At 41.7% G+C, this 15,016-nt stretch overlaps 1 protein-coding gene across 1 annotated transcript in view; it reads right to left on the bottom strand.

The window, feature by feature from the left end:
* Window positions 1-15,016, bottom strand: part of fbxo11b (F-box protein 11b) — a 118,239-nt gene that overhangs the window by 34,359 nt on the left and 68,864 nt on the right. The window contains 6 exon segments of the mRNA XM_078230654.1: window positions 67-156; window positions 159-177; window positions 270-376; window positions 6,625-6,757; window positions 6,843-6,926; window positions 9,363-9,492. Of these exon segments, the coding sequence (XP_078086780.1) occupies window positions 67-156; window positions 159-177; window positions 270-376; window positions 6,625-6,757; window positions 6,843-6,926; window positions 9,363-9,492 (563 nt within the window).

The raw sequence follows: 15,016 nt of genomic DNA, 5'->3' as shown, positions 1-15,016 counted from the left end.
GCTACAATAACATATCAAGCACTTAGCCTCAGTAGGTTAAATTATGCTATCAAAGGTGACACTTACCTGTGCACGTACTACGAATGATACAATGATCTATTATTGGACTGCAGTTCACTGTGATCTCCAAGCAGTGATGGGCATTATGGTGCTGGCTGATTTATCATCTGGGTTAAACTAGAAGGAAGAAACACACAAAAGATTTTGCTTACAAATTGTTAAACTGCTTTCCCAAATGATTGTAAACTTAAAAGACTATTGGAACTTACCCTAATTGTCATATATCCAACATAGGCATCCTCAGAACCTTCCATAAATACAAAGGTAGAATCCCTAGTGTTTTCAATGATGACCTTATCTGCAACTTTTCCTGGTGCTGAAAGTGTATATTAAAAATCTTTTAAGCAAACCAACTTAGCTCAACGCTCCTGATCAATTACCAATTGCTTTTTAAGCACATAACATGTAGACTTATTTACTGAGTCAAATCATTTCACAAATTGTCTCGGTAGAGACCAGTAACAGTTTGATTCTGAAAACCCAGATTTTTACTAAAAGCACGCCACAAAGTTCGCAGTTCAAAATTATAGAACTTTACGACATAAAAATCAAATGGCACCAATGCTAATGACTACACCCTGTTAAGTATTAAGTTACAGTAAAGATATTAAAGTCCTTAACTTAAATTTCTCCCTGCATTTATTTGATTTGCACCACAAAAATCTTAAGATTAACCACTTGGTTTCAAAGATTTCTTGGGCCTTCTGCTTACTTCCAGTAAAGTTGTCCCTTCACATCTCCTCCAACTGTCCTGGGTTGACAGACCCCCAGCTTAACACAGGTGTCAATAGCATCTTGAGCATAACCACTTTGGGGGGTCAGAACTCTCCTAGTTGTAGTATTCTTTAAATCTGGAGTCCGGCATCTAGAGTTTTCTTTCTCTCTTCGCAGCTTGGCTACCCCCCCAAAAGTTCAACTCTGTTAGTCTTCCAGTTTGTCATGGTTTTTAAACACGGTTAGCCAGCTAACAGGATTTCAACTGAACTTTGCTCAGGAGGTATTCTTTGTAACCAGCTTGTTCTAAACCAAACTCAGGAATCCACTTCCCCACCCCCGCCCCCCCCCAACCCCAATAATTAACTTTTTGTTGACTTTTTCTATTGTTCATCTCCCAGGCGGCTGAGTGACATGATCAGATGCCAAAGTTTAAGTCATCTTTCAGGGAAGCCTAGTTCTCAAAGGAACCATTACTCTAGCATAAAATAAGGCCAAAACAGAAAGGCCATCACACAACATGTACAATTCTAAGGTTTTTAGAAACTGGAACTTGTGCACTATAACAGTGAAAAGATCATCTCTTTGAACTACGGTCATGAAGTTTTTATTTTCCTTGTTTGACATTGTTTTCCCCCCATCCCCATCTCTCCTTTTGGGCAGATAAGACTCAAAGACCGTTATCAATCCTTCTCGGAAACCAACCAAGAGTTACATGAATGCAGTTCAGGGTGACTCAGGAGCATTGGGGAAGGGGAAGGCAAGATGGACAAGGCTTCAGTTACATCCCCATCTGCCCATTATGCCAAGGAAAAGCCACTTCAATGGAAGGATTGGGATACAAAAAAGGTACTGAGCTACTATTAACAGGTTTTTAAAGTCAAAATTGCAAGCAATTATATTATGTATGATACAGGAGTGAAGAATATTGGTTGAAAAACCTCTTGTTGTATGGATCAATGGAATATTCCTTTAATTTTCCACAGGATCTAGCATATTTAACAGTATGCCAATAGAAGCAACTGGTAAAGGGAAATAAATGACAAATTGTTGCAAAATATACTTCCATCATGGATTGAGGGTTAATGAACAGAAAACAGTAGGAATAAACATGTCATTTTCAGGATGAAGAAGTATGGAGTGGCACAAAACTCAAGGGCTGAGCACAACAATCAAGATCAATACTCCAGAGCAATACTGAGAGCACACTGTACTTTAAGGTGCCATCTTTCAGATGAGACATCAAACCCATCTATCTGCTCAGGTTGGTGTACATTATTACAAAAAGCAGCAGGGGAATTATCCTCTTGGTCCTGGCCAATATTCTATCCCTCAATCAACATCACAATAAACATTAGCTAGGGCGGCATGGTAGCACAGTGGTTAGCACTGCTGCTTCACAGCTCCAGCGACCTGGGTTCGATTCCCAGCTTGGGTCACTGTCTGTGTGGAGTTTGCACATTCTCCTCGTGTCTGCGTGGGTTTCCTCCGGGTGCTCCAGTTTCCTCCCACAGTCCAAAGATGTGCGGGTTAGGTTGATTGGCCATGCTAAAATTGCCCCTGAGATGCGTAGGTTAGAGGGATTAGCGGGTAAATGTGTAGGGATATTGTGTGTGTGTGTGGGGGGTGGGGGTGGTGGGTGGGGGGGTGGTGGGTGGGGGGGGGGGGGTGGGTGGGGGGGTGGGGGGGTGGGTGGGGGGGTGGGTGTGGGGGTGGGTGTGGGGGTGGGGGGGTGGGTGGGGGGGTGGGTGGGGGGGGGGTGGGGGGTGGGGGGGGGGGTGGGGGGTGGGGGGGTGGGTGGGGGGGTGGGTGGGGGGGGGCTAGGTGGGATTATGGTCGGTGCAGACTCGATGGGCCAGATAGCCTCTTTCTGCACTATAGGGTTTCATTATTCTATATCATTAGATTGTTGTTTGTGGGAGATTGCGGAGAGAAAAGAAGTTCCCAACTTTCCTATAACTGTGGCTACACTTCAAAAAGTACTTCATAGGCTGTAAAGCAGACACCTAGTAGTCATTAAAAGCACAACACAAATCTCTCTTTCGTGGGCCTCAGCTATTTGCAGTCTATATAAACGACTCTGCTGAGGAGGCTAGGTATAATAGAGCCCAGTTTGCCGATTATAAAAAGATAAGTGGAAAGCTGTTAAGAGAAGAGGCTGGGAAAGGAAAAGAGACCAGTTAAACTCACGAAGCAAGAAGGCAACGATGGAATATAGAGAAGTGTTGTTGCAATCGCATAGGGTGTTGATGAGACCACATCTGGAATAGTGTGTCTTGTTTTAGTCTCCTTATTTGAGGAAGGATGTGGTGGCATTGGAGGCAGTTCAGAGGAGGTTCACCAGATTGATTCCAGGGACGAAAAGGTTGACCTATAGAACCATAGAACATTACAGCACAGAAACAGGCCTTTTGGCCCTTCTTGCCTCTGCCGAACCATTTTTGTGCCTCGTCCCACTGACCTGCACCTGGACCATATCCCTCCACACCCCTCTCATCCATGTACCTGTCCAAGTTTTTCTTAAATGTTAAAAGTGAGCCCGCATTCACCACCTCATTCCAAACTCCCACCACTCTCTGTGTGAAACCCCCCCCTAATATTCCCTTTAAACTTTTCCCCCCTCACCCTTAACCCATGTCCTCTAGTTTTTTTCTCCCCTAGCCTCAGTGGAAAAAGCCTGCTTGCATTCACTCTATCTATACCCATCATAATTTTATACACCTCTATCAAATCTCCCCTCATTCTTCTACGCTCCAGGGAATAAAGTCCTAACCTATTCAACCTTTCTCTGTAACTCAGTTTCTCAAGTCCCGGCAACATCCTTGTAAACCTTCTCTGCACTCTTTCAACCTTATTAATATCCTTCCTGTAATTAGGTGACCAAAACTGCACACAATACTCTAAATTCGGCATCACCAATGTCTTACACAACCTCACCATAACATTCCAACTCTTATACTCAATACTTTGATTTATAAAGGCCAATGTACCAAAAGCACTCTTTACGACCCTAGGGAATTATGTATCTGTATTCCCAGATCCCTCTGTTCTACTGCACTCTTCAGTGTCCTACCATTTACCTTGTATGTTCTATCTTGGTTTGTCCTTCCAAAGTGCAATACCTCACACTTGTCTGCATGAAACTCCATCTGCCATTTTTCAGCCCATTTTTCTAGCTGGTCCAAATCCCTCTGCAAGCTTTGAAAACCTTCCTCGCTGTCCACTACACCTCCAATCTTTGTATCATCAACAAACTTGCTGATCCAATTTACCACATTATCATCCAGATCATTGATATAGATGACAAACAACAATGGACCCAGCACTGATCCCTGTGGCACACCATTAGTCACAGGCCTCCACTCAGAGAAGCAATCCTCCACTACCACACTGAGCCAATGTCTAATCCATTGAGCCAATGTCTAATCCTATGAGGAGAGATTAAACAGTTTGGGCTTATACTCGCTGGAGTTAAGGATGAGAGATGATCCGACTAAGGTACATAAAATACTAAAAAGGACTGATACGGTAAACGTGGACCAAATGTTCCCCCTTGTGGGGCAATCTAGAACAAGAGGTCACAGGTACAGGTTGAGAGGCGGTAGATTTAAAACAGAGATGAAGAGGAACTACTTCTCGCAAAAGGTGACGAGCTTGTGGAACTTGCTACCCCATAGCACAGTGAAGTCTGAATCATTAAATGGTTTCAAGAAGGAGATAGATATATTTCTGATTTTAAAAATGGGTTGAAGGAATATGGGGAACAGGTAAGGAGGTGGATTTGAGAACAGGGAGAGATCAGCCATGATCTGATCGAATGGCAGAGCAGGTTCAAAGGGCTGACTGAATTGCCTATTTCTGCTCCTAATTCCTGTGTTCCTGTGAGTATAACGTGAGGAAGAGTGAAATTATCCACCTTGGTAGGAAAAATGGGAAAGTTGATTTGTTTTCAAGTTGAGATACTGGGAAATGTTACTATTTAATGGGATTTGGCACCTTTCCGAGTACATGAATCACAATGTGAAAATGCAAATGATTAGGATGGGAAATGACATGCCAGCCGTTATTGAAAGAGGATTGACTAAGAGTAAAGAAGTCCTGATACAATTGTGCAGGGCTATGGTGAGACCGCTTCCTTCCATTGTAAGGTTAGAAATGAGGATGTTGCCTGATAATTGCATAATGTTCAGCACCATTCGCGGCTCCTCAGGTACTGAAGCAATCTATGTCCAAATGCAGCAAGACCTGGATAATGTATAGGCCTGGGCTGACAAAAAGCAAGTAACATTCATGCCACACAAGTGCCAGGCAATGACCATTCCCAACAAGAGAGGCTATCTAACCATCACCCTTTGACATTCAGTGGCACTACCATTGCTGAATCCCCTAACATTGTGGGGGATTACCACTGACCAGAACCTAAACCAGACTTGCCATATAAATACTGTAGCTACACGAGCAGGTCGGAGGCAAGGAATCCTGCGATAAGTAACTCATCTCCTGATTCCAAAAAGCCTGCCCACACTTGCACAAGTCAGAAGTGTGATGGAATACTCTCCACTTGCTGATGAGTGCAGCTCCAACAATACTCAAGAAGCTTGACACCACCCAGGACAAAGCAGTATTCTTGATTGGTTGTGGATGGGGTGCCATTCACTCCCTGTGTACCATCTAGAAGGTACACTGTAGGAACTCAACAAGGCACCTTAGACAACATCTTCCAAACCCACAAGCAGTACCATCTACAAGGACAAAGGCAGCAGGCACATGGGAACACACCATCTGCAAGTTCCCCTCCAAGTCATTCTGACTTCGAAATAAGTCGCCATCCCTTCACTGTCACTGGGTCAAAATCCTAGAACTCCCTCGGCTCTGTGGGTGTACATAACACCACATGGACTGGAGAAGTTCAAGAAGCAACTCACTACCACTTTCTCAAGGGCAAATATGGATGCACAATAAATGCTGGCCAGCCACGCCCACATCCACAGAATTAATTTTAACATCTGAAGCATTTGCCTCAGTGCTACAAAGGTTCACTAGATTCATTGCTGGGATGAGAGGATGTCCTATGAGTATAGATCCATACTCTCTGGAGTTTACAAGATCCTACTGAAACGCATAAAATTCTTTACAAGTTCAATAGGGTAGATGTTGAGAGTTCTTACCTGTAGCTAGAGACGAGAACTACAGGTCATAGCCTGAAGATAAAGGTCAGTTATTTATGACTGATACAAGGAGAATTTTTTTTTTTCACTCAGAGGGTTATGAAACTTTTGAATTCTCTACCCCCAGGAGAATTCAGATGCACAGTAAATGAGTCTATCCAAAATTGAGATAAATAGGTCTTGAGCCTTAATGGCATCAAGGGATATGAAATTAGATTGTAAAGTGTATTTGATGGACATGTTAGCCATAATCTTATTCAATGGTGGAACCGCCTTTATGGGCCATAATATCTTACTATCTGACGAGAGCACAGAAGACTAGAAACAATTCACCAGCATGATCCTAAGACAGAGCTTGATATGCAATATATTGGGGATGTGAAGAGGAAGGAAAGGTTAGAGAACAAGTCCAAACACTAAAAGCAGAGAGAAAAATCATAATATGCATCGTAACTTCACAGAGTAGAATTTCAGAAATGTTTGCACATTAAACTACATTGTAAGAAACTAATTAATCATATAGCATGGGATTTGGAGGGGGAGGATTAACAAAAACCCTAAATCCTCTAACTCCATAGGTGCTATTTTGAAGAATTAATGCTCTGCACCATCATTCTGCCAACAGCAGGGTTACCAAATTAAACTGTAAAAGCACCATTTCTCTATTGCAATTTATATTTACCTGCACCAATCATTGTAATAGGGGATTCAATATAAATCCACTCATCAGTGTATGTACCAGAGTGTACAAAGATAAGGCCATCAAAGTGAGCTTCCTGAACACCTCCCAAGGCATCTTCAATTGTGTCATAATACTGCAGAGAAAATAACAATGTAGTTAATCAAAGATTACAGCACACAATTGTGTAGCTAGAATTCCAAGTTAAACAGAATCCTTACCAACATATTTTCTCTTCCCTTATATCTTGCAGGGTTGCTATAAAAGTGTTCTGCAAATCCAGGTTTTACATGTGCTCCTTTGTACTAAAATTGCAAAGCAACAGTAAAAAAAAAGTGAAATAATACATGGAAGCACTTAACTTTTTTAAAAAACAATTCGTTATGAAATCAAATGCTTCAATTAGTGGAATCCTATTATTGTGAATCACTGGTGTGACACTCCCGGCAAAAAGAATAAACGTACAACTGAAAAAGTTTCAAAAATATTCAATAATTTGCCGATAGCAAATTTGTTGAACTGAAAACTGACTTGGTTGATGCAAACGGTGTAATATTACAATTAAAGCTGTTCAGTATGTCACTGACTAGTAGAGCTTTTCGAGATTTCTTTTGATTTTCTTTCTGTGCTTACTATTCATAGAATCATAGAATAACTAAGCACAGAAGACCATTCAGCCCACTGAGTCTGCACCAACTGCTTTGAAAGTCAGTCACACTTCCCTGCGACTGCTTTTTTTTCCTCTCAAAATATCAAATTTTTTTTTTCAAGGTGACTACTGAATCTGTTACCACCACTATCAGGCAGCACATTCCAAATCCCAACTGCTCACGTAAAAGTGATTTTCACATCACCACTGGTTCTTTACCAGTCACCTAAAAACCGTGTCCTCTTATTTTTGACCCTTCAATCACTGAAAAGTTTCTCTTCATTTACCCAAATTGTTCATGATTTTAGACGCTTGTGACATCTTCTCTATGCCTTCTTTGTTCTCAGAACACAATAAATGTAACTTTAATCCCTTGTCCTTGAAATCATTCTAATAACTCTCTTCTGTACCCTTTCCAAAGCCTTCATATGTCCTTGCTAAAGTTTGGTGCCCAGAATTGGTCACAATACGCCAGCTGGCCTAAACTGCTGTTGCATACAGGTTTAGCATAACTTCCTGGCTTTTGTGCTCCATTCCTCTACTATAAAGCCCAGGATGCTTTAACTTTGCTCAGCTCAGACGAAGTGTCATCCAGACTCGAAACGTTAGGGCTATTCTCTCTCCACAGATGCTGTCAGACCGGCTGAGATTTTCCAGCATTTTCTGTTTTTGCTTTATTAACTGGTTTGGTAACCCATCCTGCCACCTCCAAAGATTTATATACCAACCCCTTTAAGACTCTGTTCTTGCACTCACTATAAAAGTACGTTAACATGCATCATCTCTCTTCATTCTTCTGACCAAAATGTATCACCTCCCGTTTTTCTGCACTGAATTTCATGCCTTGTGTCCATCCACTTCACCAGCCAATGTCCTCTGGACATCCATTACCATCTTCATCATTGTTAACTACATTTCCAAGTTTCAGATCATCTGCAGATTTTAAAACTGTACCCTATATAACCTAAATGAATCCAAATCATGACTTAATTGGACATCTTTACATTGGGCATTACAAAATCTGTTAGCAATACAAAGTTATGAGAGCGTAATTTAAAGAAGTTGAAATGTTCAGAGATACAGATTTTATCAGATCAATTAAAAAATGACAGATGGGTCTTAATGTAGGTAAATAACTGACAATTGCTGTTTTCTTTGCAACATGGAATACAGGCATTCTGAAGTAGGTAATCATGAACAAAGGTGAAACATTCGTCACCAAATGGAAGAGTTAAATGAATCTAATTCAATGCAGTGTAGATTAATGCTGAGCCACATATGCAAGACTGTATTCTTCAAATGGACAGTAATATATTGTAGAGAATTTGAAGTTTGACTGGGTAGGTGCAGTGGCAATCCCTGGGCTTCCAGCTCCAAATTTAAAGACACAAAACTGGTCTTGCTTCAATTGAAGAAATGAAAACGTTAACAGAAGGGGATGAGAACAACAACTAGGAATGCTGAGTGGGATAGCTGGTGTAGATGTAACCAGACTATTTTACGGAATAGCTTCCCCTCACATCCTTTTGGACCAGTGGACATGTATTACAGACTCCTAGCTTTAAAAATGCTCAACAGTAATCACAAAAGTAAATTCTGTGGATGCTGGAAATCTGAAATAGAGAGAGAAAATAATGGAAATCTTTCGGTCAGCCAACATCCATTAGAGGAACAGAGATCATGTTACATGTCAATGAGCTCCTGTCAGAAGTGTGGTATCATTGCCTGAACTGCTCTCTTTCCCCTTATGGCAGCTGATGCAAAACAGCATTGGACAAGGGAAGTCACATCAACACAAGAATCTTCCAAAAAGGGTGAAAGGGCACTTTTTTTCACCAACTGCAAGAAATGCATATTTATTCTCTCTCAACTTCAAGCAAAGCCTCCAAAAAAGGGCAGCCAGCAACTGCTTGAATGCTCTTTCTACCCCATATTCCCAAGGCATATGTCAAATATGATTATGCAGGATCCAACTCGGACAGTCTACTTCAGCTCTTATTTTGCTTTCCCTTCCTCAAGGGAAAGAGCTTCACGTGTCAATTAAAGTCAGGCTCTCAAAATTAGATTCCAATAGCAATTTATAAAGCCATACCAGTTGTTGAAAGCTTTCCTTCCATGGATTTGGATGTTCACACTCTTCTGGGTTAATCTGATAAAATCTTCCAGGCTCCGGATGCATCATTGGCCGAGTGTACTCAAACACCTCCATATATAACCGTTTCCTGGGAAAGATATTTATTCTACATTTTATATTTGAATTAAGATTAAATCAGGAACGCACAATGGCATCATGGACCCGAAAACACAAATATAATATGCATTGAATTTCCAGATTTCCCAATTCCCTTCATATCCTCTTTGATAAACCCAACTTAACTTCATTTATCCAACAAACTGCCATTGCAGAAGATTGAAGACATATATTTGCAAAAGAAAAGTATTTTTGCAGTAACAGAATATCAGACAAATTAAGTAATTTCTATAAATGCAAAATACTGTGCATGCTGAAAATCCGAAATAAAAAGTGCTTCAAAAACTTAGCACATCTGGCAGCATCTGTGGAGAGAGAAACAGTTAATATTGAGTCCAATACGACTATTCTTCGGAAATAGACGAGTTAGATGTGGTCACCAATAATTGTTATACTGCACTGTAATTTAAATAGCAGGTGCAGCCAAAGTACAAAAAGATGGCAGGCCAGATTTTGTTGTTATTACAACAGCAAAACCGTCAGCAGCAGCTTAATTACAACTGCGAAACGGTTAAAAGCGAAAATCCAAAGTTATCACTGGTGATTCACTGTTCTGCCACAGGGTGCACCGTTACACGTCACTGCAGAGGCTGCAGTTGCAATTGCTTGAACTGTTGGGCTTCGTCTCGCTGTAAAAACCCTCGAATGAGGTGGAACTGTGTTTTAACTACATACTACTGTCATAATTGCTAAACAACCGCTCTGACTTGGAAAAATTAATTTTGTATTTGGGGACTGTCAAATTTCTTCATTGTGATACAAGTTCCATTCTTTGCTCACAGCTTTCTTCAAAATCAGTGGCAAGTGCCGTCAGCTCACTACTGACTGAAATCTGGGCCATCACGAGTAGCCTCACAGCTCCATAAGTACTGCTCCTTTAGATGGCACTGCAAATATAAGATTATGCGACTGATTAGAGTGAGGCAGCTTCTACACATGGTGCCAGCCTCTTTACTTAAGCTTCAGTAACTGCACTGTAGTCTGTTCAGCAAAATGCAGTCTAAAACCATGTGTCCTAGTATCATATTAGCATGGATCTGCTAAGAGAGAAGGAATCATGAACAATAAAATTCCTTTGCCAACTCAACTAAAATGCCCCAGCAGACAAGTAATAATGGAAATTAAGTTAAATTCAGGTAGAAGCATAGATAGATGAAATTGCTGAATCTCTGGAGCGATCGTATCCAATACCACCTTCCTCTCCACCCACTGAACAGAGGTTTCAGCACTACTCCCACCTCAAGACGGTTTGGATCAAGTAAATTACGCACAAGTGAGCAACAAAGTGACAAATTGGCAAAAACAAGGGACATAGTGTAAACCAAGGCAGTAATGATTTTGGCCTTCTCACCAAACCAAGGAAAAGTGGAAGGCCTTGGCAGAAAAAGCAAAACAGCAAACCTTCAACTCCATCTTCCTTCAAGTACAGCAAGAAGTCTCGCAACACCAGATGAAAGCCCAACAGGTTTATTTGGTATCACGAGCTTGGATAGCCAAGTTCCACACGCATGAGAACAGCCTCAACCAGGATCCTCCATTCATGTCACACTACATGTAACCCTCACCATTTGGCCTGGGCTTACAAAATCCTACTAACTGTCCTGGCTTGAGACAATTCACATCACTTTAACCTGTGATTAAACCTCTCTCCACTCGCATTGCCTGTACCTGTAAAGACTTGATTACCTCTAAAGACTCACATTCCAACTATTATCTTGCAATTGAGTCTTTGTCTATATATGCCCTGTTTGTGAACCCAACTCTCCACTCACCTGATGAAGGAGCAGCGCTCCGAATGCTTGCGATACCAAATAAACCTGTTGGACTTTAGCCTGGTGTTGTGAGACTTCTTACTGTGCCTACCCCAGTCCAACGCCAGCATCTCCACATCAATCCTTCAAGTAAGCAGAGAGCACCTTCTCTTCCAGACAGCAAGAGCTTTTTTAAATATATGAAAAGGAAGAGTGGCCAAAATGAACATAGGCCCCCTTAGAGAATGAGACTGGGGAAATAATGATGGGCATCAGGAAATGATAGAGGGGATAAATAATTTAGTCCTCATGGAGCTAAAAGCCAATAAGTCCCCTGGGCCTGATGGGTTGCAGCCCAGGATATTAAATAAAATGCACTGGTAGCAATCATACAAAGTCCTTAAATTCTGGAGAAGTCCCAGAGGATTAGAAAACTGCCAATATAACACCCTTATTCAAAAAGGAAAGGAGACACAACCAGGTCATTATAGGCTAGTTAGCTTATTGGGAGGGATGTCTCACAGACTAGTCAAGCAACAGCCTGACATAGTCATATTGACCGCATCATATCTTACAGACAAATGTCCTAGGCACCACCATCACCATTCCTGGATGCGTCTATTTCCACCAGCAGGACAGACACAGCAGAGGTGGCAGCAGTGGTATACAGTTGGGAGGGAGTTGCTCTGAGCGCACTCAACACTGGGTCAAACATGGACAAGGAAACCATCCAGGACAAAGCAGCCCTCTTGATTAAAACCCTTTCCATATTCAATCTCTCCCCCACCAACCAATAGTGGCAGCAGTTTGTACCATTTACAAGATGCACTACAGAAACTCACCAAGGCTCCTTAGGCATCACCATCCAAACTCATGACCACTACCATCTGGAAGGACATGGGCAGATACCTGGGAACATCACCATCTGGAGGTTCCAAATCACTCACCATCCTGACTTGAAAATATATCACCATTCCTTCACTGCCATGGGGTCAAAATCCTCGAACTCCCTCCCTAACAACACTGTGGGTATACCTACACCTCAGGGATTGCAGCAGTTCAATAAGGTAGCTCACCACCACCTTCTCAGGAGCAATAAACGCTGGCCTAGCCAGCAACGACCACATCCCGTAAATGATGAAGGATCCAGGAACGAGTTCATATTCCACCAGGACAATTGGGAATTTGAATCCATTTATTAAATAAATCTAGAATGAAAAGCAAGATAGCCATCCATTTGGGTGGAAATTAGAAATAGTAAGGAGAAAAAGTCACTGATAGGCACAGTCTATAGACTGCCAAATAATATCACGGTGGGGCAAGCAATAAACAAAGAAATAACTAATGTAAAAATGGTAAGGCAATTATCATGGGGGATTTCAATCTACATGTTGATTGGTCAAATCAGGTCGGTCAAGGCAGCCTTGAGGAGTTTGTAGAACGTATCTGCTTATAGTTTCCTCGAACAGTGTGTAATGGAACCTACGAGGGAGCAAACAATCCTAGATCTGGTGCTGTGTAATGAAACAGGAATAATTAATGATCTCACAGTTAGGGATCCTCTCGGAAGGAGCGATCACAGTATGACTGAATTTAAAATGCAGATGGAGCTTGAGACAGTAAAATCCAATACCAGTGTCTTGAGCTTAAACAAAGGAGATTACAATGGGATGAGGGAGAAGTGGGCTAAGGTAAACTGGGAGCAAAAATTTTATGATGAGACAATTGAAGAACTTTCAATGGTGAAAGTGGAGGGCTTTCAAAGCAATTTTTCAGTGCTCAGCAAAAGTACATACCAGTGATAAGGAACGACTGTAGTAAAAGGGATAATCAGTCATGGATATCTAAAGAAATAAAGGAGGGTATCAAATTGATAGAAAATGCATGCAAAGTGGCAAAGATTAGTCGGAAACTAGGGGATTGAGAAATCTTTAACGGTCAATAGAAAGCCACGAAAAAAGCTATAAAGAAAAGTAAGATGGATTATGAGAGTTAAACTAGCTCAGAATATAAAAAGATAGCAAAAGTTTCTACAAATATATAAGACGAAAAAGAGTGGCTAATGTAAACATTGGTCCTTTAGAGGACGAGAAGGGGGTTTTAATAACAGGAATTGAGGGAATGGCCGAGACATTGAACAGGTATTTTGTGTCGGTCTTCGCAGTGTAAGACACAAATGACATGCCAAAAATTGATGACAATGTGGTTATGGCAGGTTGGGGACCTAGAAACTATCATTATCCCTAAAGTAATAGCGTTGGGCAAGCTAACAGGGCTAAAGGTAGACAAGTACCCTGGTCCTGATGGAATGCATCCCAGGGTACTAAAAGAGATGGCAGGGGAAATAGCAAATGCACTACTGGTACTTTACCAAAATTCGCTGGACTCTGGGGCAGTTCCGTCAGATTGGGAAACAGAAATGTGACGCCACAGTTTATAAAAGGAGATAAACACAAGGCGGGAACTATAGGCCGGTTAGCTTAACCTCTGTAGTAGGGACGAACAGCAAAATGGATTATTTAAAATGATAAAAAATTGCGGCATGCTAATGTGCAAAGGGACCTGGGTACCCTTGTGCATTAATCACAAAACATTGGTTTGTAGGTACAGCAGGTAATTAAGGCGGCAAATGGAATTTTGTCCTTCATTGCGAGAGGGATGGAGTTTAAAAACAGCGAGGTTATGTTACAGCTGTATAAGGTGCTGGTGAGGTCACACCTAGAGTACTGTGTACTGTTTTGGTCTCCTTACTTAAGGATATACTGGCACTGGAAGGGGTGCAGAGGAGATTCACTAGGTTGATTCTGGAGTTGAGAGGGTTAGCTTATGAGGAGAGACTGAGCAGACTGGGACTATAATCATTGGAATTTAGAAGCATGAGAGGGGATATTATAGAAACATATACTATTATGAAGGGAATAGATATGATAGAAGCAGGGAGGTTGTTTCTACTGGCAGGTGAAACTAGAACTGGGGGCATGGCCTCAAAATAAGGGGGAGCAGATTTAGGACTGAATTGAGGAGGAACTTCTTCACCTGAAGGGTTGTGAATCTGTGGAATTGCCTGCCCAGTGAAGCGGTTGAGGCTACCTCATTGAATGTTGTTAAGACAAAAATAGATAGATTTTTGAACAGGAAAGGAATTAAGGGTTATGGTGAGCGGGTGGGGGTGGGGAAGTGGAACTGAGTCCACAAAAAGATCAGCCATGGTCTTATTGAATGGCGGAGCAGACTCGAGGGGCCAGATGGCCTACACCTGCTCCTAGTTCTTATGGTGGTCACGAATCTACCAGATTTTCCCAAAAGCCTCCTGGTTCACTAATGTCCTTTAGAGAAAGAAATATGCCACCCTTACCCGGTCAGGGCTTTTGTGACTCGAAATCCATGGCAATGTGGCTAACTTTCAACTGCCCTTTGAACAAGCTATTTGTTTCAAACAGTTACAAGGTCAGTGACAGACAATGGCTTTCAATTTCTGCCTAGAAAAATAAAGCCCATACACAACTGGGGGAACCAGCAGCTTGTTCCCTGTTCTCAACAGATACAGTAACAAATCTCACAACATCAGGTTAAACAGGTGAGACTTCCTACTGTGCCCACCTCCGTCCAACGCTGGCATCTCCACATCAATAGATACAGATCTCAGCATAAATCTTTCACAGCTCAAGGTGAATATTCACCAACAAGTTCCAATAGAAAAGTTTAAAATTCCAAACAATGTTGCATCTCTATTGATGCAAACAA

The sequence above is a fragment of the Mustelus asterias genome, chromosome 15 (genome assembly GCF_964213995.1).
Source record: "Mustelus asterias chromosome 15, sMusAst1.hap1.1, whole genome shotgun sequence".
Taxonomy (NCBI): Eukaryota; Metazoa; Chordata; class Chondrichthyes; order Carcharhiniformes; family Triakidae; genus Mustelus; species Mustelus asterias.
This window is presented reverse-complemented; position numbering and strand designations above follow the sequence as displayed.